Source organism: Megascapheus bottae, chromosome 7, assembly GCF_031878675.1.
Source record: "Megascapheus bottae isolate mThoBot1 chromosome 7, mThoBot2.hap1, whole genome shotgun sequence".
Classification (NCBI taxonomy): domain Eukaryota; kingdom Metazoa; phylum Chordata; class Mammalia; order Rodentia; family Geomyidae; genus Megascapheus; species Megascapheus bottae.
Genome location: NC_143515.1, coordinates 51,386,891 through 51,412,765, shown reverse-complemented (window position 1 = coordinate 51,412,765; position 25,875 = coordinate 51,386,891). Strand labels below are relative to the sequence as shown.

General features: G+C 39.4%; 1 protein-coding gene across 3 annotated transcripts in view; it reads left to right on the top strand.

Annotated features, from left to right (window-relative positions):
• Positions 1 to 924: 924 nt before the first annotated feature.
• Foxn2 (forkhead box N2) overlaps positions 925 to 25,875 on the top strand; it is a 35,495-nt gene continuing 10,544 nt past the window's right edge. For 2 of the 3 annotated variants that reach the window (XM_090336979.1, XM_090336978.1), the window contains exons 1-2: positions 925 to 944; positions 20,991 to 21,541. In XM_090336979.1, the coding sequence (XP_090193105.1) occupies positions 21,005 to 21,541 (537 nt within the window). In that variant the 5' untranslated portion in view covers positions 925 to 944; positions 20,991 to 21,004. The remainder of the gene's footprint in view (positions 945 to 20,990; positions 21,542 to 25,875) is intronic. The other variant, XM_090336980.1, reaches the window with a different exon arrangement.

Genomic DNA, 25,875 nt, shown 5'->3' with positions numbered 1-25,875 from the left:
TTGCATACTCCTTTATGAGGCAATGTGGTCCCCAAAAAGGCAATGACGAGTTATGTAAAGTATTTTAACACTTAGCAAGTGGTCAGTTAAATGGTGTTCTTACTAAATTCTGGATCTGTTTTCCCCTCAACAAAAACAAGCTGAGTTTAGTTACCACAACATTTCAGTCAAGGGCAAGACTATTTTAAGTTTCTAGTAATACTTTACCGTCCCTGCATGTGCCTTCAATGCTTCCAATGGATACAAACCCTTTGGGGAAAGGAGCCAGGTATGCTCCAGCTCCTCGCAGCGCACCAACTCCAACACCCACAACCCAGGCAGACCTGTTCCTACCGACCGTCGCCACGCCCCGCGCCAGCTCGTCCAATCAGCAGCCGCGCCGCGCCTGTACAGCACTCTGATAGGTGCCTTTTCAGGACAGGCGAGGCCTTTTCATTTTCCCGCCTTCCTTTGCCCCCCCCCCTCCCCGCCCGCCCGCCCGAAACCCGCCCTGGCCCCGGCTGCCCCACCCTGCCTTCCCCGTGAGCACCGCCCTTCCGGACACCGCACTTCACCCCCGCGGGACCCCGCCGGGTTAAGGCGGTCCGTGCGGGCGGCGCCAGAACTTGGGTAGGAGGCAGGCGGAGATGCGGAGGGGCGGACCGAGGCCTGGTCCCGAGGGGTCGCCGGAGGCGGGAACGGGAAGGAGGGGCGGGGCTAATCTCCGTGGCGCCCCGTTGCCATGGCAGCGGGGCCGGGAAGGAGGGGGAGGAAGCGGGCGGGGGGAGGAGGGGGGGGATGTGGAGCTGCCGCGGCCGCCACCGCAGCTGCCGCTGCCTGCTCGTTGCCGAGTCTTCCCGGAGGCGGCTGCTGCGAGCCGCAGGCAGCAGCTGCGGGGCTCTGCCATATTGTGTCTTCCCCGGTCCGCTCCTCGCCTCCCGGCGGCGGCGGCGGCCGAGCTGACGGTGAGTCCCGGGCCGAGCGGCGGGGCTCCCGGGCGCGGAGGCAGCGCGTGCGGCCGGCGCGGGGCGCGGCTGTCCCGTGGAGGACTGTCGCCGGCGGGGGTGTCCCCAGTTCGCGGCCGGGGTGGCTTGTGGGATCCCCGGGGTGGCGTGTGGCCCCGAGGGCGAGTGTGGCCCCGGGAGGAGTTAGGAGTTGTTCCCGAGGCGGCGGCGGCGGGGCGTGCGGGCTTCCCCGGGCGGCCTCGAGGGCGTCCCAGGCTCGCGCCAGGCGTGGGGGGGTGGTACGGGGAAAGTGCCGCTCCCCGCACCCCGGGAGTCTGCATCGCCGCTTCTCCCCGTGGAGCGGGGCGTGCCGGGCGTGGAGTCCCTGTCCGGCCCGGGCCCCGGGGCAGTCCGCGTCTCGGGAGGCGCCGGGCGCGGCCGCGGTGAACTTCGGACGGCCGAGGTCCAGGAAGTGGAGGGTGGGCGGCCGGCCCCGGTGTCCGCCGGCCCAGTCCTGGGGCAGGGCGGGGAGCCCTGGAGAGAGGCCGTGTCGGCGGGTTGGGAGTTGAGTGTTTTCAGCGTTGCAATATGGACACTTCCTGCCGGAATCGAGGAGGTGCTCCGTCCCCCAGTGCCCGGCGGAGGGCGAAGTCTGCGGCGTTGCCGGGGGAGGGAGGGAGGGAGGGAGGGAGACCGGCGGTCGGAGTCGGCCACTCCGCGGCGGCAGCCCATCTGGATGCCCGGAGGGCCCCGCAGCCCATGTGCGTGGCGCCGGGTCCCTCCTCACTCTTAGCCCCGCCCCTTCCCACCCCCTCCCCACGAATGCCTCCGCGGCGTCCACGAGTTGGGGTGGCCGACGGCTCGGGGGAGACACGAGGGCTCTGCCTACACATGCTATGTCTGCACATTTCTTTTTAAATGATCATTTCTTTTTTTCTCCGGTCGGAATTTAAATATATATATATATATATATATATATATGTGTTGATGTGCAAAGAAACGAGACCGACTTTTCCCAGCCCCATTCCGTGTGGAGGAGAGGGCGCATTTCTTCCTCAGAGAGTTGGTGCTGTTTCCCGTGTCTTTCTTCTGATTGTGACAGCCACGTGGCCGGCCCGGGGCGCAGCCAGGGCCCCCGGCGTGACCGGCATGGCGGACCAGGGGCCCAAGGCCTCTCGGGCAGCCTGGGTTTTGTGATCTGGACGATGTATCTCGGTGCATTCCGATACCGGGCATCGCCAACAGCGGAACCGTTCTTGTCTCTCTGTTCTCTCCAGACCTTACTCCTTTATTTGGTAGTTCTGGTAGAGGGCTGTCGAGACATTTTCGATGTCTTCTACGGTTTGTCCGATGATTGACTTTTTAAAGGCTCAGCAAGTGTTAGGATTCCAAGAAGGATGAGGAATATAATAGTTCATTATGGGGCAAAAAAATAATAATAATTTGGGTTTCAGGACTCTCAGTGAAGAGATTCCAGTGTGATCGAAGTGTTAATTCTTTAACAGTTGTGAAGTTGTAAAGATACCGAAGAGGTATATGGGTGCCCAGAGTAGAAAAAGGATACAACTGAAAAATCAGCGTTTTTGACCATTGAATGTAAAGCTTAGTTGAGAAAGAAAAATAAATGAGGTGACGAAATACTTACGTGAAGCAGGAAGCACTGAAAACACCCTGAAAGACACTAAACCTGCGACATTAGTCTACCGACACAAGACATAATGTTATTCTTAGAGCAAGTGTTACTTTGTAGGGTGGTTTTCTTCTTAAATTTTAGTTAAGTCTTCAGGGCTTGGGTGCTTCCCTGTGTGTGTCTGTGTCTGTGTCTGTGTGACTGTGTGTGTCTCTCTCTGTCTCTGTCTCTCTCTCTGTCTCTGCCTCGCAGCCCCACGTTTGGCTTTTCGGTGGCTAGTTGGGGGAACAGTGTAACAGTTTCATGGATTTACCTGTCTGGACTGGCTTTAAACAACACAATCCTCATATTCATAACTCAGTCTCTTGAGTAGCTAGGATGTCACGTGTGAGCCACTGGTGCCCAGCCTTTTTACTCTTTGAAATAATAGACTTTTAGACCTATCTTAAGCTGAGACTTATTTTCCTTATGAAATAGCATATCATTCATTTCTTAGTTTTTTCTAAACAACATTTAGTGTCCCAGGTCCTGTTATCAACTATTAAAAAAGAGAAATTTCCATATATTACTAGTTGCCTCCTTAGAGTTTAAAAAACATTTTTATTGCCATACATTGTTTGTGCATACAATGCATTACAACCTCAGCTATATCACTTCTCTTTAGGTGTTATCATCCCAACAGATTATAAGGTGCCCAGTGCAGAAAAAGGATGCAATTGAAAAATCAGTGTCTTAGAAGAGGAGGAGTCTTATTTACTGACATATATATTTAATATGAACTTGATTATTTTTTGAGTAAAGGAAAAGTAGAACTTGTATCTTTTTTTTTAACCAGTTGAATGAGAAGATCTGTCTACAAGTGTAGGGTAAAAAAATAATAACCAATTATGGATGGCCTTGCAAGCATCCTTTTAATTTAAACATGTTTAGTACCCCCTCCCCCCAAAAAGTCATGAGCTGTAGGGCAATATAAAGTTTTTATCTGAGTGAGTGGCAGAGATCGTGGGAATGGAGTGGAGTTGGAGAAACCAATTTCAAAAAAACTGAAACTTACAGAGCATTTGCTTTGGTTTCATGTAACTTCATGATAAACACTATAGATTTAACACCTATTGGTTTAATCTTAATACCACCCCCGGTGAGAATGCTGCCAACTGTCTTGCTACCAAATATAAAGATCAAAAGAATTTGTTTTCACTTTCAAGAGATTTTGGGTTCTTATATTCCTTTCCTTCATCCTGAAATTTTAATTTTTATTTAAATAAACTATATTTACAGAAAAGCTGCATGGTAGAACACAGGATACCTCAGTTTATCCTATTCTTTTTTTTTTTTTTTTGTGGGTCTCAGCCTGTGCACTGGCCCTGAGCTCTTCAGCTCTAGGCTACTGTCCTATCCTTGAGCCAAGCCCCACTTCTCATTTTCTAGGTTAATTGGAGATAAGAGTCTCAGGTCCTTTTATGCAAGGCTGGCTTTGAACCTTGATCCTCATATCTCAGCCTCCTTAGTAGCTAGGATTACAGGCATGAGCCACCGTGCCCGGCCTCATCTTAACTTTATATTAATATAGTAAACAAATACAGGAAACAAACTTGCTATATTACTGTTAATTACATACTTTATGCAGATGTCACAAAAATTTTTCCTACTGTCCCTTTTCCTGTTCCACAATTAAAGATTTTCATACTTTTCAGGTTGGCAGTTTTAAGAAGTCCTAATTAAAAGTGCTTTATAAAAGCATTGAGCTGAAGAGTGTACAGAGTCCAGGGCCAGAGTTCAAAGCCTACAATCAACCCCTCCCCCCCAAAAAAGTGCTTTATGGAATGACTCTCAATTGTTTTGTCTGACACCTGCCTCCTTCCCTCCCTCCTATTTTTTTTTTTTTTTTTTGCCAGTCCTGGGCGTGGGCTCAGGGCCTGAGCACTGTCCTTGGACTTTCTCAAGGCTAGAGCTCTACCACTTGAGCCTCAGCACCACTTCCGGCTTTTTTCTATGTATGTGGTACCGAGGAATTGAACCCTGGTCTTCATGCATGCTAGGCAAGCACTTTAACCACTAGGCCAAACTCCCGGCCCCCCTCCCTCCTATTTTTTTCCTTTTTTCATAGTACTGAGATTTTTCAACCAGATCTTCGTACTTGTTCGTTAATATTCTGCCCCTGGAACCATACCTCCAGCCCACCTGATGTTTTACAAGATCATGAGACTGAATGACAGGGTTTTGGGGAGGAGGATTATGAACATAGAATTCTTCCCAGGAGGCTGCCCAGTGTACTGGCCAGCATGTAATAAAAGCCATGTTAACCTTGATGGTGTGAGCAGTATGTTTTTTTTGTTTGTTTGCTTGTTCGTTTTGGGGGTGTTGGGCTTTGTACACAGGGCACCAGACAGGTACTTTACCACTTGAGCCATACCTCTATTCCTTTTTGCATTAATTTTAATTTTTTGCATATTGTCAGGGTCCTGTGTTTGTTCACAGTACTTGCTTGTGGCCAACCTGCATTTTTGCTAGTTAATTGGAGGTGACGTTTTGTGGATTGTTCTGCTTGGAGTGGCTTTGAATTGAGAACTTCCACATCTCAGCCTTCTGAGAGCTAGGATTATAGGAAGGAGCTACTGGTGATCAGCTACCTTACTGCATTTTCCAACACTGCCTGGCCTTCCCTGAACTGTGATCCACTCGTTTATACCTCCATTGTAGCTGGGATGACAAGCATGTGTTACCATGCTTAGTTCATTAGTTGAGATGAGGGTGTTTCAAATTTTTTGTTTGAGCTAATGCTTGCCAAGATTCTTCCATCTCTACTTACTGAGTAGGTGGAATTATACATATGAGCTACCAGGCTTGGCTGTTTGCTAAGTTTTCCTTACAGCCCCTTCTCCTGCTCCTTCCTTCCACACTATACGCTTTGAAAGGCCTTGACCTAATTTTGATTTGTCTTATTTCCTTCAAACTAATTATCCTTTCCATAAAAAAGAAAATATTTAAGTTTCGACATTTTTCAAAGTATCTACTGTATTTAGATGCTAATTTGAGTGGTAAGCAATAGAAAAATTCCTATACTTATGAGTCTGCCTGAAGTAATCACAAAGTAGGATTTGTCATTTCACCATAGATCTTGCTTTACTTGACTTTCACATATAAGAAGTTAGTGAACCTAAAAAGGGTAAGCTCTTTATTTAACCATTCAGAAGATATACTGCTATCATAAGGTTTAATGTATGTACTAAAAATACATTGGGAAGAAAAAAAAAAGAGACCCTGAACTTTTTTGCTTATTATTATGATTATTATTTTGCCAGTACTGGGGCTTGAACTTAGGGCTTAGGGACTGTCCCTTGGGCTTTCTCAAGGCTAGTAGTGCTCTACCACTTGAGCCACACACAGTACCACTTCCAGCTTTTTCTGTGTGTGTGTGGTATGAAGCAATCAAACCCAGGGTTTGATGCATGCTAAGGAAACACTCTACCACTACTAGGCCATACTTCCGGCCTTGGACTGTTTTTCTTTATGAGAGCAATGATTATGAAAAAAAAAAAAAGTTGATGATGTGATGAGCACTAATCAAAGTCTTAAAAGTGATGATAAAGCTTATTTTGGAGAGAAGTCACTTTAATAAAGAGTTATGTTCTTCTAATATTGTGAATTTATTATTAAACCATTGCCAATCTTCTGGGAAATAAGTAAATACAACTTGTTTTTATTAAGATCTCAATTGTCTTGTAGAATACTGGGTTAACCCCAAGATACTCTACTGAAATTCCATCAGTTCTTAGCTGTGTACTCAGGTTGGCTTCAAATTCCCAATAATCCTGGATTATAGGCATATGCCATTATGACCAGCTTTGAGATTCTTTCTAAGCAGTGTTTATACACTAAGTTTTATAGTCTACTGAGCAGAATTTTATGGCAAAATTTACAGTTCTGTAAGCTTATTTTGAGTTTTATACATAAACTTAGAGGAAAGGTATTGAGGAACTTAATAAATTTACCCTTGTCATTTTTTTCTTTATCTAAAAGGCAGGTTTTTTTTAAAAGAGGGAAATAGATTTTGTATAAGTTGTTTGCTGTACCTTGTGTCTGTACGATGACTTTATCCAGCCCTTTAATCCTTAAAAGTTTGTGGTTGGGTATTGGTAGCTTATTCTTGTAATCCTAGCTACTCAGGAGGCTGAGACTTGGAGGATGGAGATTAGAAGTTTGCTGGAGCAGAAGTCTGCAAAAGTTCATCTTCAATTTACTAACAAAAAGCCATACTCAAAAGTTAATGTCTCAGGTGATAAATCATGAACAAGAAAGCTAAGTGAGAGCAAAAAGCCCTGCAAGCCCTGGTACTGGTGCAATCCCCCTCCCCCCTGCAAAATTTGTTGTTTAAATACTATTTCCTTTTTTGCTTATTGGACATTATGTAAATGTGGTTTGAATATAAATCTATCAATAAAAGTACAAACTCTTTGTACTCTTATCTGAAGCTTTGAGAAAATTTAGGTATTTGTCAGAATGAGATGTGTATATTTTAATCTGCCCTGGAAAGAATAGGGAAAATACAGTAGAAAATTTTGTATATCATATGTAATAAGCTATAATTATTATTACTTGAAGTTCTATTCTTAGCTATGTATATATATGTGGCATAGATCTTTATAAAGATAAGTTATTATGGAATACTATCAAAAGTTTGAAAACTGCTGGTTTAGTGGTAGATGGGGATGGTGACCAGATAATTATCAATCAGAGATTCTGTGTAGGGTGCTAAGGAAGCATGATAGAAAAAGCAAGTAATTCAAAGAAGTCTTTGGAAAATGACTTTGAGCAGTTTTAAAGTATGGGATGTAGGACTTTAAATACCTCTAGAAAAAAACAAAGAATGAAAGAGCTTATTCTGTTCAGGAAATTTCTGGAGTAGAAAACAGAGGTGAATATGTGTTCTGTGTGAGTGTGTGTGTGTGTGTGTGTGTGTGTGTGTGTTTGGAAATTTGTATGCCAACATACCAGAGATACTAGATTTTACTAGGCTGATGCTTTCTCCTCCCCCCAGGGTCTCATGTTTTGCTAAAAAGCATGTGCATGTATGTTACATATAATAACACATGCACATTTGTGTTTGGAGAATGTATGCACTCATGTATGTGTATTTGGTTTCATTTTACAGTTTGTGAACAGTTTTAAGGATAGAAAATTTTACCATTATATCATATGTACTTTATGAAATGCAAAGAACATTTTACAAGGTGACTGTTGGCACTATTTATAAAAATAATCACATCTAAAATAGAGTTTAAAAAAAAAAGGAAAAGCCAGTCATAGGTAAGCCAAAAGTAGTTCTTCAGAGGTAACTATCAAATGTTCCTTTTCTGTTTTTTTTTTTTTTGTAACATTATCATCTGCTGGTTATTGTTAGTTTCAGTTTTACTAAAAGTTCTAATGACACTTTGTAAAAGAAAAAGTTGTCTATTTTTCCTTTGAGTTGGGAAGACCACTGTTACTTAGATCTGAGACTATCTAGAGAATGCCTCTTGGGATATACCTGTCAGACCCCCAGCTTGTACATTTTATCAGGAATTGTACATAAAAAGGATCACAGACTCAAGGCTGGCCTAGGGTACTTAGCAAACCCCTATCATAAAACAACAACAACAAAATCCAGAAATTAAGGCTTTTGTTAAAGAATTACAGGGAAAAGTAAACATATCAGATAAAGTCTTAGAAGAAATCAGGTGAACAAGAAGAAAATTTAACAACCAAAAAAAAATGAGTATAAAGGAGAGAATAGTGATCCTTTTGCCTCAGCCTTTCAAGTACTAGAATCACAGGCATCCTCCACCCAAATTTTATTTTGATTAAGATGTAGATTTATTTTAGTGATATTCAGTGTTCTGGATTTGCAGGCTTCAAAGTTAAAGTAGCAGAGCTAGAATCAAGATCTGTCAGACAACAAATATTTGAGTAGTACACTAAATAAGCTCTCCCTGCCCTTTTGGAGTTTGTGCCTGTCTGGAAAGGTGTATTAAACCATTTTGAGTGTGGTAAATATTACAAAAATATAAAGTACTGCAAGAGAACAGAACTGGAAGCCCTCACTCACTTGAGTTATGGAAATTTCTTAAGATTATAAAGCTGAGATGTGAATGAAAAATAGCATTTAGTCAGAATTAAGTGTTTTGAAAAATAAAGGCTCTGACGGAGGAAAAAAACATGACTTACTCAGACATGTAAGGGGTAAAAATAATGTGAGGTTCGGTAGTGGCTAAATCATGTAGGGTCTTGTACATTGTGAAGATTTTGACCTAAGGGTACTTTGATGAGTTAAGCAGGAAATGGACATTACCAGGTTTACATTCAAGATGATTGCTTTAGGGCTGGGTTGCTTTTGGCTCAGTGGCAAAGTGCTTGCCTAGCAAGTGCAATGTCCTGGGTTTGATCCTCAGTACCAAAAAGAAAAAACAAAAAAAAATAAATATAGTTGAAAGAAGCCTCTAAATGATTACTTAGATATGTTAAGAGCAAACAGGATGTAAGGAGAGTAAATTTAGGGAAGATTTTATCAAAGCTATTGTACATTAGTTTTTATTTATGTATACTATTATCTGTTACCTGTTTAGCTGTCTAAATAAAAGGTCATGATTACTTGTGTGGTTATAATGGTAAAGATATAGATTTGAGGTGGGGGAGGTTAACCATTCTAAAATTACTTGCAGACCAGACCAATTTCCTGTTAGGTAATAGGTATCACAAATGCCTGTTCTACTTAGATATTTCTAAAGCATATGAAATTGAGCAAGCAGGTAAAATAAAACAACAGTACTGTGAGCACTCATCTATCTCCAAAACAAAGCAAAAGACCCCAGCTAATTTTCCTTTCCAATATTCCTTATATTATCAAAGTGAATTTTCAGATTTCCACTTAGTTGTTGATTCTAGCCTACTACTGTTGACTACTAGATCACCTATTATATGGAGCTATAGTGGATATAGTTTTTTGGAATTCAGGTTATATTCCTTGTATGTTTATTTTGAAACTTAAATGTTCATTGCAGTTTACTTTGTTTGGAGTTATTCTATTTAGTAGGATAAGCATATTTAATAATCTTATAATGTATTTTTACTAAAGTATATATCAACTATTTAAAGTAAGTATAATTCTGTGTTAATCATGCTTTCAATTTTAGAATTACATAAAAATTAATATTGACTCAAAATTAGTATTGGGTCAGGGTTGATCACTCTTCGTAAGATTTTATTGGCCACCTTTATTAGATTTACTTCTGATAATATTTCTGCATTAGATGCTGTTTTCAGTGGAGCAATTTAATTGCCTGCAGGAGATTTATTGCATGATATTGAAAGTATTAAAGTCACATACCTAAATTCTGAAGACAAAGAATACCATTTGTTTATATTCACATGCCAACCAGATTTATACCTGTACTGCAGGACATTAGATCTGTTTTTGTTTGTTCGTTTTTGCCAATCTTCGGACTTGAACTCAGGGCCTGAGCCCTATCATTGGATAGAGCTTTACCACTTGAGCCACAGCTTTTTTCTATGTATGTGATACTGAGAATTCGAACCCGGGCCTTTCTGCATGCTAGGTGCTAGGTAAGCACTCAAACTCAGGGCCTTTTTTTTTTTAGATTTACTTTTCCTTTTTTATTTCTTTTATCTTCCTTCCTCAGTTCTATGTGAGAGAGGGTCTTGAAGTTCGCAATTCTCTGGCCTTATCTTCCCACCACACCAGATTAATTTTCTTCCTTTCAAATATTACTTTTCAAGTATTGTTGGCTGTCAAAAAGTTATAGTGCTGCTTGATTAATTGGGTGCTACATGATTTGCATGGTATGTTGTATTTCCTACTAGTAATTTTTTTCTTCTCTTTTGATTTCTGTGTTGTGTCAGGTGTTTTTTGTTTTTTATTATTCCCCCCCTCCCCGTTTTTCTTTTCTTTTCCTCCCATTTGCATGTTCTTGTTCAGGTATGGCATCGATTGCAATTCCAAACTGGAAAAGTGCGTTTTCTTTTTTTTTTAATATACTTTTTATTGTAATTAATAGAAGGGTTATATGATACTTGCCAGATAAATGGTGCCTTAATTCCCACACATTGATACCCTTTCACATGTCATGGTCCCCATTTCCCTTCCCCCTCCCCTACCCCTCATCTTGTTTTCCCCCGTTCCCTATCCAATTTCAGATAACCAAATACAATTCATATATTTTTTATTGTAATTTATAGAAGGGTTACGTGATATTTGCCAGATAGAAGGTGCATTAATTCACATACATTGATACCCTTCCACCTTTCTTGGTCCCCATTTCCCTCTCCCCCACCCCCACCCCTCATCTTGTTTTCCCCCCTTCCCTATCCAATTTCAAATAACCAAATACAAATATATCCAATATATCAGGTAACAAAGTGAGATACTGTAACAATATGAAATAACCAAGGGATAGCAAAAGAGATGAGAGATAACATAGTACCTTAAGGACAACAATCATTCATTATATGGCTTATGTTTCTATATCCTAGAGATCCTTTCATTTAGCGTCCTACTAGATGGCCTTTTGTATCAAGGTTTTGCTCTATTGCAAATCTCTGCTAGGAGAGCCCAAGGTTTCTACTGATGACGACAAATGAGGGAAACCATTGAGCCAAAGTTCCTTTGAGTCTGGCTTACTTCACTTAATATGATTTTTTCTAAGTCTTTCCATTTCCTAACAAATGGGACGATGTCATTTTTTCTGACAGCAGCATAGAATTCCATTGTGTACAAATACCACATCTTGTTGATCCATTCATCAACTGAAGGACATCTAGGTTGGTTCCATATTATCTAAAGTAGATTTATTCTGAGAGCCATTACTGCCTCGCTTTCTTCCTTTTATCCCTTTTCTTGCTCTTTCATAGACTGACCTCAGACTTGGAATTATTCTACCGTAGCCTTCTGAGTGCTTAGGATTACAGACACACCACTACTCCTGGGTTTCTTTTCTGTTGTTATACTTAATAACATAGAGCAAATTGCTGTTGTAGGTAATAGTAAAAAAAAAAGTTACAAATGATTATCATATTATCAACTTTTAAAAAGAATTTCTTAGAACTGCTTATTGGAGAAAACAATTTTTATTCAGTTGAGATCTTTGTACATCTTTTTGACATCTATATTGTGTGTTATGTAGCATTGTATGCTATTGGTTTGTAATAAAACCTTTCTTCATATAGAAAGTTACCTGTTTACTGGTAAGAAGCAGTGATGTTTCATTTTCTGTCTTACCAAATTATTACTTATAACTTTCCCAAGATTCTGGTGAACAACTGCTACATGGTTTTGGAAGCAAATTTTGCCAAAGTAGATAGGGAACTCTATATACTGTGTACAAAAGATACAAAGTTACAAGACAGTATTTGCAAATGTATCTGGGCAAGTTGGATAGGAGAAAAGTGGGTTTGATAATGACCACATAGGATTTACTCCCCACTTCCTCCAGTTTTAGTGAAACCTGCTTTGATTGAGTTGTGAAAGGTTCCCCCACCAGGTAATTTGTTTCTTTTTTAGCCCTCATTTCAGAAACAGTTTCTCCATGAGATAAATCTTTGTATCCTTTGTTTTCTGCTTTCTTCCTCACACTAGAAAATGCAGCTGCACATATTTTTTGTTGTTGTTTAGAGACAATGGGTCACATGCTGAATCACCTAAATCTATGACCAAGAAGCAATGTTATCCCTAAGAGACCATAATACTTGGGTTGTCCTGGATACATGACATCATGCAGCATTATAATCAAATATACATCTTTTTGCAATGCATTTGGGATTTGGATATACCCTATTGCCAATGTTGGGTTTTATTGAATGAGTACTAATTACAATGGAGAATCTTAGTCATATGATGTTAAATCAAGAGGAAATGTTAGGAGTTCCTCCTGGTTTTTTTTTTTGTTTTGTTTTTGTTTTTGTTTTTAAGACACGCTGCACTTATAACATCCTGATCTTGAACACTGAAACTTCCCACCTGAGGCTCTCACATGCTGAGATTATGGTCACTACTGTGCTGTTCTGTTTTTATACTCTGCTATCCCCTTTACCTAAGGAAACTAAGGTTTTCAGGTATTGGAGATTTTAAACCACTCATCTATCTGGAGTTGGGTGGGGACTACTAAGGATTGAACTAAAGTTTTGTTTTATTTATGTCTGTATGTATGTACCATTCCTAGGGCTTAAATTCAGGGCCTGTGTGCTGTCCCTGAGCTTCATTTTGAATGAGAATAAGGGTCTAATGGATTTTCCCACCCAGGCTGGCTTTAAATTGAGATCCTCAATCTCACACCTGAGTAGCTAGGATCACAGTGGTGAGCTACCAGAGCATAGCTAAAGTGTCTTTAAAAGTACTATTATTTGTTAGGGTTGGGTAATACCATCCTTTAAAAAAAAAATCTCTGCTAGTAAATGTTAGGGCTTCATTTTGCTACCGACTTTATAAGTTAACAGGAAGGAAATGGTTTTTCATTTTTATCTTTAGGCAGTACTGGAGCATTTGAGCTCAGGACATGGAGCTTGCTTGGCACCAGATTTATCACTGAGCAGCACAGCTTCTCCCTTGTTTTCCTTGTAGGTATATATGTGTGTGTGCGTGCGCTTATGCGTGTATATGTATGTATCTGTGTACTAGTGCTGAGGCTTGAACTCAGGGCCAGAGTGTTCCCCATTAACTTTTTTGCCCGACTGATACTTTCATCACTTGAGCCCATTCTTCCACTTCTGACTTTTTGCTGGTCAACTGAAGATAAGAGTCTCATAGGCTTTTCTGTTTGGGCAGACTTGAAACCTCCATCCTCAGATCTTAACCTCCTGAGTAGCTAGGATTATAGGCATGAACCTGGCAGTTTTCTATTTTTATAATGGCTTTCACATTTAGTATCTATAGCCAGGCACAGTGGCTCACACCTGTAATCCTAGCTGAGATCTGAGGATCAAGGTTCAAAGCTAGCTCAGACACTAAAGATCTTGAGACTTATCTCCAATTAACCACTAGAAAACTGGAAGTGGGGCTGTGGCTCTAGAGGTAGGGCGGTAGCCTTGAGCTGAAGAGCTCAGGGACAGCGCCCAGGCCCAGAGTTCAAGCCCCATAACCAACAAAAAAACCATTATCTATAATGTTTATAATCTATAAATATTATAGATATCTATAATACTATAAGTATTTTATTAACTTTATTATAATAAGTGTTCATACTGTTCAGTGAGTCTAGAAAATATAGTGGCTTTCAGTCTTAAGAGAAAGTACCTTAATATAATTAATTAGTATGATTAATTGCTTCGGAGATTGAATGGAAGAAGATTGAAAGAAAATGGTGACCTGCACAAGGGTGCAATGAAAAGATAAATTGCAATAAATTTGCTTTGTGTATCAAAATTTAACTTGTGTTTTATTTAGATACTAATCTTTTTCTTCCTCAAGACTATTTAGTAAAATAGAATATAAAATTTTAGCAAAAATTACATAGAAATAATAACTGGGCATTGAGAAGTATAATACGGGATGAAGATGGAAATTAAAACAGATTGTGAACAGATTCAATGATAAAATTGAAGATGGTCGAGTGTGGTGGTCTGTGATCCCAACACTCAGGAGCGCAGGTTACAAGATCATGAATTTAAGGCCAACCTGCATTACATAGTGAAACCCTATCACAGAAAAAAAGGGACTAAACCAAACAAAAAGCATTTAAGAAATGTTGACGGTATAAGTTGAACTTATTTATATTTACTCTGTATTTGGTATGGATCAAATAGCCTACTAAAGTGTGTACTCATGGGAGTTGTTAGACTTACAGCCTGACGTTTTGATTACTAAATTTTATATTCATGCAACCAGATGCTTGTGGCTCACATATATAGTCCTAGCTACCAGGAAGGCTGAGATCTGGAGGCAGCCTGGGCAGGGAAATATGTGAAATAGCTTCTGTTACCCAGCAAAAAAGATGGAACTGAAGGGATATTTCAAGTGGTAGAGTGCCAGCTGTGTTGAAAGAATTGCGCTTGAGTTTGAGTTTCAAGCCCTAGCACACACAAAATTGCATTAATTAACTTTATGCTGAGTGCAATGCCTGGCACCTATAATCCCTGCTACATAGGCATAGATAAGAGAATCATGGTGAAAGGCAAAACCACAAGCTGCCATTTGATAAATAACCTAAAGCAAAAGAGATTGGAGGTATGGATAAAGTGGTAGCACAAAATACCATGTTCCACAAAAAAAAAGGAAAGAAAAATGAACCCATACTTAAAAAGTATTCTATGTTCTGGGAATGTAGATCAGTGATAGAGCACGTACTTAGCTTATGCTCTTCCCTGTATTCAAAAAATAAATAAATAAATGGGAGGCTGGGAGCATGGCCTAGTGGTAGAGTGCTTGTCTAGCATGCACTAAGCCCTGGGTTTGATTTCTCAGTACCATATATACCCAAAAAAAGCCAGAAGTAGTGCTGGGGCTCAAATGGTAGAGCACTAGCCTTGAGAATGCCCAAGGACAGTGCCCAGGCCTTGAGTTCAAGCCCCATAACTGGGGCTTAGAGATGCTATACTGAAAATGAATAAGTTCTATCTTGCTAGTAGTCAGGAAATTATAATTTTGAATATTTTAACTTGGTAATTATTGAGTTCTGAAACAAGGAAGTAGATTATTATTTAGATACATGAATAAATTAACTGCTATAGATATTTATGTTCCTGTTTTGGTTATGCCATTTTTATTTTATTGTGTCTTGTTGTTACTTAGGATAGAACTGATAAGTGAAAATTGCACTTTTTTTCTCCATAGGCAGTATTTTTGATAATGTTGGCATAGATGTTTAAGGAATTTGGATCTTTCCTAACCATTCATAACAAAACACTAGAAGTTCTGAGTTTCAAGTCCTTTTAGAGTAAATGAATCACAAAGATTTAAAGAAAAGTTCAGTCATGTGACATAATTGACAAAATACAGACATACGGTACACAGCAACAAAATAAAGTAAAAATTTCATCATAGAAAATGGTGAAACAGCTCTTATAACACTTCTGATAAGTCCTAGTTTCAGTTAGCTGTCTTTCCTGATGGTTTTGATGAGTTTAAGAACCTTAAGAGTATTAATACTGATTTTGCACACTGTCATCTTTGTGTTTGAAGAGTATAACATGTATAAATTTGCATATGAAGAATTATTTTTAAAACTATCAGCAATAATCTAATATGGAGATATGTCATGAATTATGAAAATGTCAGAAGTACTCAAATACATTATAGGAATTCTAAATACATTCTGAATGCACTACTATCTCTGCAGCAAAATATTCATTGTATTAATAGTATCCCTTTCCCTTCCCTGCCTGCCTCCCTCCCTGGCGGCCTCCCTCCCTCCCTTCCTTTCCTGTCCTTCTTTCTCCTTCCCTCCCCCTCTTTCCTTCCTTGCCCTTTCCCTTTTCTTTCCTTTTTTCTTTTTCTGTCAGTTGAGGGGCTTGAACTCAGTGCCTGGGTGCTGCCCCTGAGCCTGTTTGTGCTCAAGGCTAGCACTCTACCACTTGAGCCACAGCACTACTTCGGTTTTTTGTTTTTGAGTGGTTAATTGGAGTCTGTTAAGACTGCTGCTCAAAGGCAGCAATCTGAGGGTTGAGGTTCAAAACTCATCCAGGAAAGTCAGTGAGACTCTCAACTCCAATTAACCACCAAAAAGCTTCAAATAGAGTTGTGAGTCAAGTGGTAGAACTCTAACCTTGAGTAAAATGTCTCAGGAACAACACCCAGGGCCTGAGTTCAAACCCCAGGGATGTGTGTGTGCCAATACACAAAAAAGTCACTATCCTAATGAGCAGCTTTTACTTTGTGGGAATATGGCATATCTATTCAAATTTATGCTAAGGGAGAAAACCCTTAACACTATTGAGCTAAAACAAAGGATTAAGTAGTACTTCCGTTGGTATGAGAAACTGTGGTAGACCCTTGGTATCCAAGGCTGCATGGTTCCTAGGAGACTACAATTCAGGAAAAACTTTGAATGCTCAGGATGTTTAGAATTCAGTACTAAACTCCACAGTCACTAGCTCTTACCTATACAGTATGTACATACACTAGGTCTGAGCACCCATATCTTGAAATGACTGTCACATTAATTCTGCTCACCAAAAAAGATCTCATTTTATGTTCTTTATCTCGACTACCATGGATACTTGATAGTTTTCCCCATGATTCATTTTCCCCATAACAACCACCCAACTCATGTTAAAAACATTCTGCCTATAAAAAAAAATCTGAGAGCGGGGCCAGAGCGAGAAGGGGCCGGAGCGAGCGGGGCCAGGAGCGGGGCCAGGAGTGTGAGGGAGCGAGCCTGACTGGAGCGAGCGGGGCCGGAGCGAGCGGGGCCGGAGCGAGCGGGGCCAGAAAGAGAGAAGGGGGCCAAAAAAAAAAAAAAAAATCTGAAAATTTTATAGCATCACTTCAGTTAAGTATTTTACCCACAGGGCTAGGGAGGATTGCCATAATTTTAATCTGGCATTTTGGCCACTGTTTGCTTTATAGAAAATGTATTTTCACAAAATTAGGGCACGGAAATACCAAATCACACGAGTTAAACATGGTACTGATGGAAAGAAAGCTTCTTCATATCAGTTGAGTTGTGTATGTATGTGTGCATGAAGATTTTTTTTTTTTTGATGATTAAAACAGTATAATAATTCGCAGGGAAGTGGATGAATCTAGAGCAAATCATCTTGAGTGAGACAAGTCAAAACCTAAGGAACAAAAGGTGCATGGTATTCTTAATATGTGGCTTTTAAATCCAAAGAGTACAAGAGCGAGGACTCAATATTTGCATACCCAATGCTATGGACATGGTAATGGAAATATAAACATAACTATATAGACATAAAAATCTATGACTCGGGGCTGGGAGTTTGGCCTAGTGGTTGAGTACTTGCCTAGCATGCACTAAGACCCAGGTTCGATTCCTCGTTACCACATACATAGAAAAAAGCCAAAAGTGGTCTGAGGCTCAGGTGGTAGAGCTCTAGCCTTGAGAAAGTCCAAGGACAGTGCTCAGGCCCTGAGCTCAAGCCCAGGACTGGCAAAAAAACAACAACAACAACAAAAAACCCCTATGACTCTATAGACATAATGTTTTATTTCATAAATTAATATGTTTCTATGACATACAAACCCTAAGCCTAATTTGGATTAAGTTCTAAAAACTAAGTAAGTCCCAGTGATTGTATATAGAGATTCCCTTCTTGAACACTTGTTTGTTAAACTTGTCATTTAAAATACGATGTAAAAATCAATGTTAATAAATTCTTTAATAATTAAAAAAAACAGTATAATAAATCTGCTCTCAGGTGGGCTTACTATAATGGAAACATTTCTAGTAGCATAGTGATCTAAGTACCCACCCAGACCAACTTTCTGCTGAGAGCATCCTAAAATGCTAGACAAATCTGAAATGCATCATCACTGCTTTTGCACAATAGTTAAGACTATACTAATTGGGGGCCGGAAGTGTGGTCTAGTGGTTGAGTGCTTGCCTAGCATGCACAAAGACCCAGGTTCGATTCCTCAGTACCAAATACATAGAAAAAGTAGTGCTGTAGCTCAAGTGGCAGAGCTGTAGCCTTGACAGTGCTCAGGCCTTGAGTTCAAGACCTGGGACTAGTAAAGCAAAACAAAACTTAACACTAATTGGAAACACTGAGGTAAGCTGAGTTGGCCATGGCCTTGAGGACATTTGCTAAGTCAGGTGAGCTATCTTCTTGGTTTTATGGGGATCAGGGGTAAGGACCAGATCCATTCATGACACTGTACCTGTCCATAATATTCTTCCCCCAGAGGGGAAGACTGCATTCCATTGGATTTTCTTCATCTTTCTGTAATTGACCATGTTCCTTTATTTGTCTTTGATTGATATTCTTATTTTCATCTTGCTCCATTGGATTAGTAAGTCTTTCAATTGAATTTTTTAGGGGAGATAATTATGGAGCTTTTTATTTCTAGTATTTTAATTTGATTTTTTTTTCTGCAGAAGTTCTACATCCTTCATGTCCTGATCCTGCATTGCCTTCCTCTTTTCATTTTGCTGTTTATTTAAATTCTCATGAGATCTTTCAACTGTGTTTGTTGTATTCGCTGCATACATTCAGCTGCTTGTACATGCCCTTAAAATAGTTGGTGATTCTTAATTATACTTTTAAGTTCTTTGCTTGAAATTTTATCCACTTCACTGTTTTTCAAGTACTTTATTATGGAATTGTTGACTTTTTCTTCTTTCTTTCTTTCTTTCTTTCTTTCTTTCTTTCTTTCTTTCTTTCTTTTTCTTTCTTTCTTTCTTTTTTTGCCAGTCCTGGGGCTTGAACTTGGGGCCTAGGCACTGTCTAGCTCCCTGCTACTTGAGCCACAGCACTCACTTCCAGCTTTTTCTGGGTACGTGGTACCGAGGAATCGAACCCAGGGCTTCATGCATGGTAGTGAGTACTTTACCACTAGGCTAGGAAGAGAAATAACTTATGTTCAAGCCCCAGGACTGGCACACACACAAAAAAAATTAACTAAAAAATAATCTCATGGACTTCCTTCCCAGACTGACTTTGAATTGTGATCCTCAGATCTCAGCCTCCTGTGTAGCTGGGATTACCAGTGTGAGCCACCACCTGGCGTGTGTGTGTGTGTGTAGGTGGGGGTTAGTTGTGGGGCTTAAACTCTGGCCCTGGGCGCTATCTCTGAGCTCTTCAGATCCCTTGGTCCACAGTGCGATTTCCTGTTTTCTAGTGGTTAAATGGAGATAAAGTCTCAAGGTCTTTAGTGCCTGGGCTAGCTTTGAACTGAGATCCTCAGATCTCTGCCTACTGATTAGCTAGGATTACAGGTGTGAGCTACTGTGTCCAGTTTATATTTGCGTTTTTATGTCTGTGTTTTTAAAGTTCTATCAGTTTCCTCCTTGGTCATTTATTTTCCCACAGTAAATTTTTCTTTTAAATTGAGTATGCTTTAAAAGAAAAAAAAATCATTTGAGCAAAAACATTTAAAAGGATAGTATAGAAGCATCTTTTTACTCTTATTCACATAGTGATAGTTCAAGCCTTCTAAGAGAAGTTGAGCCTTGAAATGTAAATGTAAGTGTACAATGTACAGTTCAAAATCTTTGATTCTATAAGAGAAAAATATTAAGTAAATACTTAGTTGATGACAAATTTATGGCCTAGGAAATGCTATCTTTGTATTCTAAGAAGTGGAAAGCAATGTGAGGTGAGCAGGTGTTGTGGAAGGTTTGAATAGAGAAAGAGGAGGCACAAAGTTTCAGCCAACAGTGCTAGTCATCTATTTCACAGCAGTCTGCTATAGTTAAGTAACGTATCGTTCAAAATCACTACCGTACGTTTTAAATGCGTTCAACACAAAAAGAAGTTTGTTCATTAGCTTGATTTGATCATTTCACAATGTGTACGTGTAAAATATTACATTGAACTTCATAAATTACTACTCTGTCAACTGGGATAAATCATTTGAAAAAAAATGTTATCTCTTTACAAAATATTTAAGTGGTTTGTCTTTATAGCACATATTATTTGAAGAAAGGATTTACCTGAAATATTTGATTAAATTATGTTACAATTTTGATTATTTTACAGATTGAGCCCTATCTGTGACTACTGTTGTAAGATACACTTTCTTAAGATGTACAAAGTCTTAGCCAGGCACAGTGGCTCATGCCTGTAATCCTAACTACTCAGGAGGCTGAGATCTGAGGATCCCAGTTCAAAGCCAGTCCACGCACTAAAGTCCATAGGGGTAGGGCAGTACCCTTGAGCTGAAGAGCTCAGGGACAATGCCTAGGCTCTGAATTCAAGCCCCATGACTGATGGGGAAAAAAAGAAAGGAGATATATAAAGTCTTGACATAGAATAGCTTTTTTTTTTTTGCCAGTCCTGGGCTTAAGCTCAGGGCCTGAGCACTGTCCTTGGACTTTTCTCAAGGCTAGAGCTCTACCACTTGAGCCTCAGCACCACTTCCAGCTTTTTTCTACGTATGTGGTACCGAGGAATAGAACCCGGGTCTTCATGCATGCTAGGCAAGCACTTTAACCACTAGGCCAAACTCCCAGCCATAGAATAGCTTTTTAATGTATCAATCAGTACTAGGACTTGAATTCAGAATCTGTTATTTCTCACTTAGCTTTTTGACTCATAGCTGAGGCTCTATTACTTTATCTGCTACTTGTGCCACATCTCCAGTTCCAGTTTTTTTTGTGATTGATTGGAAATGATTCTTGAAGATATTTGTCTTCATTATACAGATATTGCGCTTAACTATTGTATAACTGATTGCAAAATTTCTTTGGTTTGGGGAATCTTCAGATATGTATTTCCTTTCTTCAGAATTGTAAATATGACATTGATTGATAATTCCTTCTTCCTTGTAGACCTATACAAGTAAATGGGTCCAGTAATTGGAATGACTCCAGATAAGAGAGCTGAAACTCCAGGAGCAGAAAAGATTGCCGGACTTAGCCAAATTTACCAAATGGGAAGCTTGCCTGAAGCTGTTGACGCTGCTGGGCCAAAGGCCACTCTGGTAGGCAGTGAGTCGGCAGATGATGAACTCACAGACTTGAACTGGCTTCATGAAAGTACTAACCTTCTAACAAACTTCAGCCTCGGAAGTGAAGGTCTTCCAGTGGTTAGTCCGTTGTGTGATATAGAGGGAGATGATGTGCCATCTTTTGGGCCATCTTGCTACCAGAACCCAGAAAAAAAATCAGCAACTTCAAAACCCCCGTACTCCTTTAGTCTTCTCATTTATATGGCTATTGAACACTCTCCAAATAAATGTTTGCCTGTCAAAGAAATTTATAGCTGGATTCTGGACCGCTTCCCATACTTTGCTACTGCACCAACAGGCTGGAAGAATTCTGTTCGACATAATCTGTCCTTAAACAAATGTTTTCAGAAAGTGGAAAGAAGCCACAGCAAGGTCAGTGTTTATGAATATTGCTACATTTGATTGGGGAACTAACATGGAACTTAAATTGGAGACTAATTGTATTAGCTTATCACTTGCTTTCATTTGAGATGTTTAAAGTTTTTATTAAGCATCAACAAAACCTAGCAGAATTATGTTTCATTTAGTATAGATAATTTAGGTATAGATACTTGGACTACTCTTCATAACGTCCTAATTTTCTTAGTTTCTTCAGTGTTCTTGTTTGTTTTATATATATCTTTATTTTTAGTTTGTTTTAAACAAATTACAAGTTTCTGTAGATAAGGCATGTAAAGGTGAATATGAAGAGGAATAAATAATATACTAAATTGTTTGAGCTTCAGTTTTGAGCTCAAATGAGTGAATATGAGGAGGTTTTCCTTTAATTTTCTTGAGTGATAGTCTGAAGAATAGGTTAATACTGTCTTAAATACCATCTGAATTCCTTGCCAAAGAAAAAGCTACAGTTTATACCTTACACCATGAGGGAAGTTTCAAGGAAGGTGAAGAATTTCAAAAGTTGGTAATTATTGACTGCTGTTTTCTTTTGTTATTGTTGTTGCTCTGGGGCTTGAATACAGGGCCCGAGACACATTTCCCTATCCTAAATAGAACTTTATGTGAAATCTTGGTGTTAACTGTAAAGCTAGTTGTCATTCCGTCCTGTTCATCTTCACAAGTGTCAGTAATTTATTTGCAGTTTCATATAAACTTCAGAATCGGCATTAATATACCAGTGTCCCACTTTTCCACATTTCTACACCAAATCCCTAATGGAGCCAATTGGTACTGCAGCTTATCTGCAACTCAATTAGGGGAGAACTACCATCTTTTTATATGACATTTCTCTTCATATACTGTTTTTTTGGATTTTTGGGTTTTTTTTTGCCAGTCCTGGGCTTGAGCACAGGGCCTGAGCACTGTCCTTGGACTTTCTCAAGGCTAGAGCTCTACCACTTGAGCCTCAGCACCACTTCCCACTTTTTTCTATGTATGTGGTACCGAGGAATTGAACCCGGGTCTTCATGCATGCCAGGCAAGCACTTTAACCACTAGGCCAAACTCCCGGCCCCCATGTACTGGTTTTCTGCGTGTCACTACAGAAGCCAACTACAAATTCTCATCCTCATAGTTAATATTACAAAAATTACCTTTTACATTTTAAATATTCTGACTTCTGCAGTACAGTTGATGTTTTGGATAACAATTTAATGTTGAGAAACTCTGTTAAAGTATTGATTCTAATAATTTTATTAGAATTACACATACAGTCTTACCATTGGTAAACAATAATTATATTTTATTTTTTCCTTTTGTGTGCCAGTTCTGAGTCTTGAACATAAGGCCTAGGTGGCATCTCTAAGCTTTTTCCCCTCAAGCATAAGACACTACCACTTGAGCCAAAGCTCCACTTCTGACTTTTTTTCTTTCTTGCTGGCTAATAGGAAGAGTTGCACACTTTCCCTGATCAAGTTCTCTCAGAAATAGGAACTTCAGATCTCAGCCTTCTGAGAAGCCAGGTTTATAGGCATAAGCCACCAGTATCCAACTAAATTCATTCCTTACTGTACTCTTTATGACTAGCAATAAAACAAGGAACTGTCCTGTTGACAGTGGGCACAATGTTCAAGTTATACTGGACATATGCTGTGGAGTTTTTGTAGAGACCCTTTACCAGATGAAGGTTGCAGTTTAATAGGAGTGCTTATCCTGCATCAATAATGATGTTCTAAAATTTTTTCTTTTAATGTGAATGGCAGATTACATTTAATTTTCTATTATTAAGCCAGTCTCAAATTTCTTGCATCATTCAGTCTGGGAATGATACTTAGTATATACATTGCTAGATTCTGTTTCCTAATATTTTGCTTGAGATTTTTCATTTATACACATGATTAAGACTAGCTTGTGATTGTGATCATCATCAACTCTAGCTTGATCATTGCTGATTTTTTTTTTTCCCCTGGTACTAAGGCTGTCCTTAAGCCTGTTTTGTGCTCAAGGCTAGCACTCTACCACTTCAGCCACAGCACCACTTCCAGCCTTTTCTGAATAATTTATTGGAGATAAGAGTTCCAGGGACTTTCCTGCCTAGCTAACTTTGAACTGTGATTCTCAGATCTCAGCCTTCTGAGTAACTAGGATTAGAGAGATACGAGCCAACAGTGCCCAACATCGGTTGAATTTTATCAAAATTAGGTTAATTTTGAGATGATATCAAAATATATTGTTTATAAACTGCTTTGTTGAATGGTAAGTCCTTTGTACAGCTATTTAAAAATAACTACTTTAAAAATTAGGTTAGTTCATTAAATTATTTGAAGTGTTTTAGACAAGAACTCTATTCTGAGATTGCTAGGAGAAACTGGACTGTCTCTCTTGATTACCTCTTTGAGGGAGATGGTAGGGTTGGTGTGATTTACTTCTTCAGTTATTATAGGGTTAAGTTTTGTATTTTTCCTTTAGTTTTACAAAGTAGCATTTTTCTAGATACTGTTAACTTCAGTCGTTTTCAAACATCCAACCTGGGTCATGGCTCGTTAGTACTTGTCCAGAAAATGCAAATTTCTGAGTTCATCTCCTTGTACCACCAAAACAAGTTTTCAGATATCTTCATAAAGTTCTTCATGATATTTTCTTTGCATTATCTAAACTTGCCATCCACTTTGCATCCTTAATAATATCTATCTGTACCTTTTGCTTTAGTAATTTTTGTAGGCTTGTCATTATTACTAAAACTTTTTTTTTGTTTGGTGTAGTACTGTATCACTTGAGCCACAGCACCATTTCCGTTTCATGGTGGCTAATTGGAGATAAGAGTCTCACATACTTTCATACCTGGCTGACTTTGAACAGTGATCCTCAGTTCTCAGCCTCCTGAGTAGGTAGGATTACAGGAGTGAGCCACAAGCCCCTGGTATATTAGTAGATGTCTTTAAATACAGTTTTTTTCCTCTTCATCTTTTATGTTTATATACCATAATGGTCAAGAGTTCTGATCTAGTAAAAGACTTAAGTACAAATTCTAACTCTTGCCACTTACTATCTGCATGAACTTGGGCAAGGTGTATGAGTCTCATGACTTTACCTATAAAAGAAGCATGGTTATAACCGTACTAAACTCATAGGGTTGTTCTATATAGTGGGTGAATTAATAAAATAGGATAGGTAAAATATTTCTAGTCTGTAACACAAAGTGAACTATATAAGTATTTTCTTTTAGCAGTAGTATCATTTGGCTGATAATGTTTAACTATTGAATTCCAAATAGTGAAACTACTTCCAGTTAGGAAATTATAGTAAGATAGTAAAGTATGTAAATCTCTGGTATGTTTATACTGTAAAAATGTAACTTATTGAGTCAGCGCGGTGGCTCATATCTGTAATCCTAGCTACTGAGGAGGAGGCTGAGATCTGAGGATCTCCCAACGCGGATACTAAAGTCCATGAGACTCATCTCCAATTAACCACTAGAAAACCGGAAATGGAGTTGTGGCTCAAGGGGTAGGGCAGTAGCCTTGAGCTAAAGAGCTCAGGGACAGCATCCAAGCCCAGAGTTCAAGTCCCACAACCAACCAACCAAGAGACTGGAAGTTTCATCTGTTTAGTCCAAAATATATATATTCTACTTAGGAAAAATTCATAATGTCAAATGCATTTGTGGAAGCTTTTGTGGAAGTGATACCTTGTTACTGAATGACAGAAAGAAGGTTCATCTGTATGACAGTGTGACAATGCAGTAGTACTAGGATGAACAAAAATGCCTTAATTGCTCTATCATCCCACAGATTATGGAGTATTTCCTTCCTGAATTTGTTTCATTCTTTTTCTTTGCCATCTAACTTCTGATGTTTTATTCAGAACTGTTCTTATTGTTGGTTTTGTCAACCCTCTCTTATCTTGGGAGTAAAGAAATAAGACTATGCTGTTATTCAACCAACAGCCAATAAACAGTATTGTATGCTGATTTTAGAATAACTGCTTAACATTCATTTATTTTACAACTGTGTCACTTGAATATAAATTACTTTATTTGAATCTTGTTATGTCAGTGAAGTGGCCTGAGTTGATGTTTTATTGTGTAGGTCAAATATGATTGAGGGGTTGACTCTGAAAAATTAAACAGCAAATCAATAAGCAGTGGTTAGGATTTCAATTTTAAATTTGTAGAGCAATGTTTTTCACTAGGCCATTCATCTATAAAAACTATAGCATGATCTCAAAATAAAAGAGCTTCAATAATAAACTAATAGTACCTTGAAAAGTAGTTTTAGCAAGGGAGTAGTCTGGAGATCATCATTTTAAATCTTCAACGTCCTTTAGGA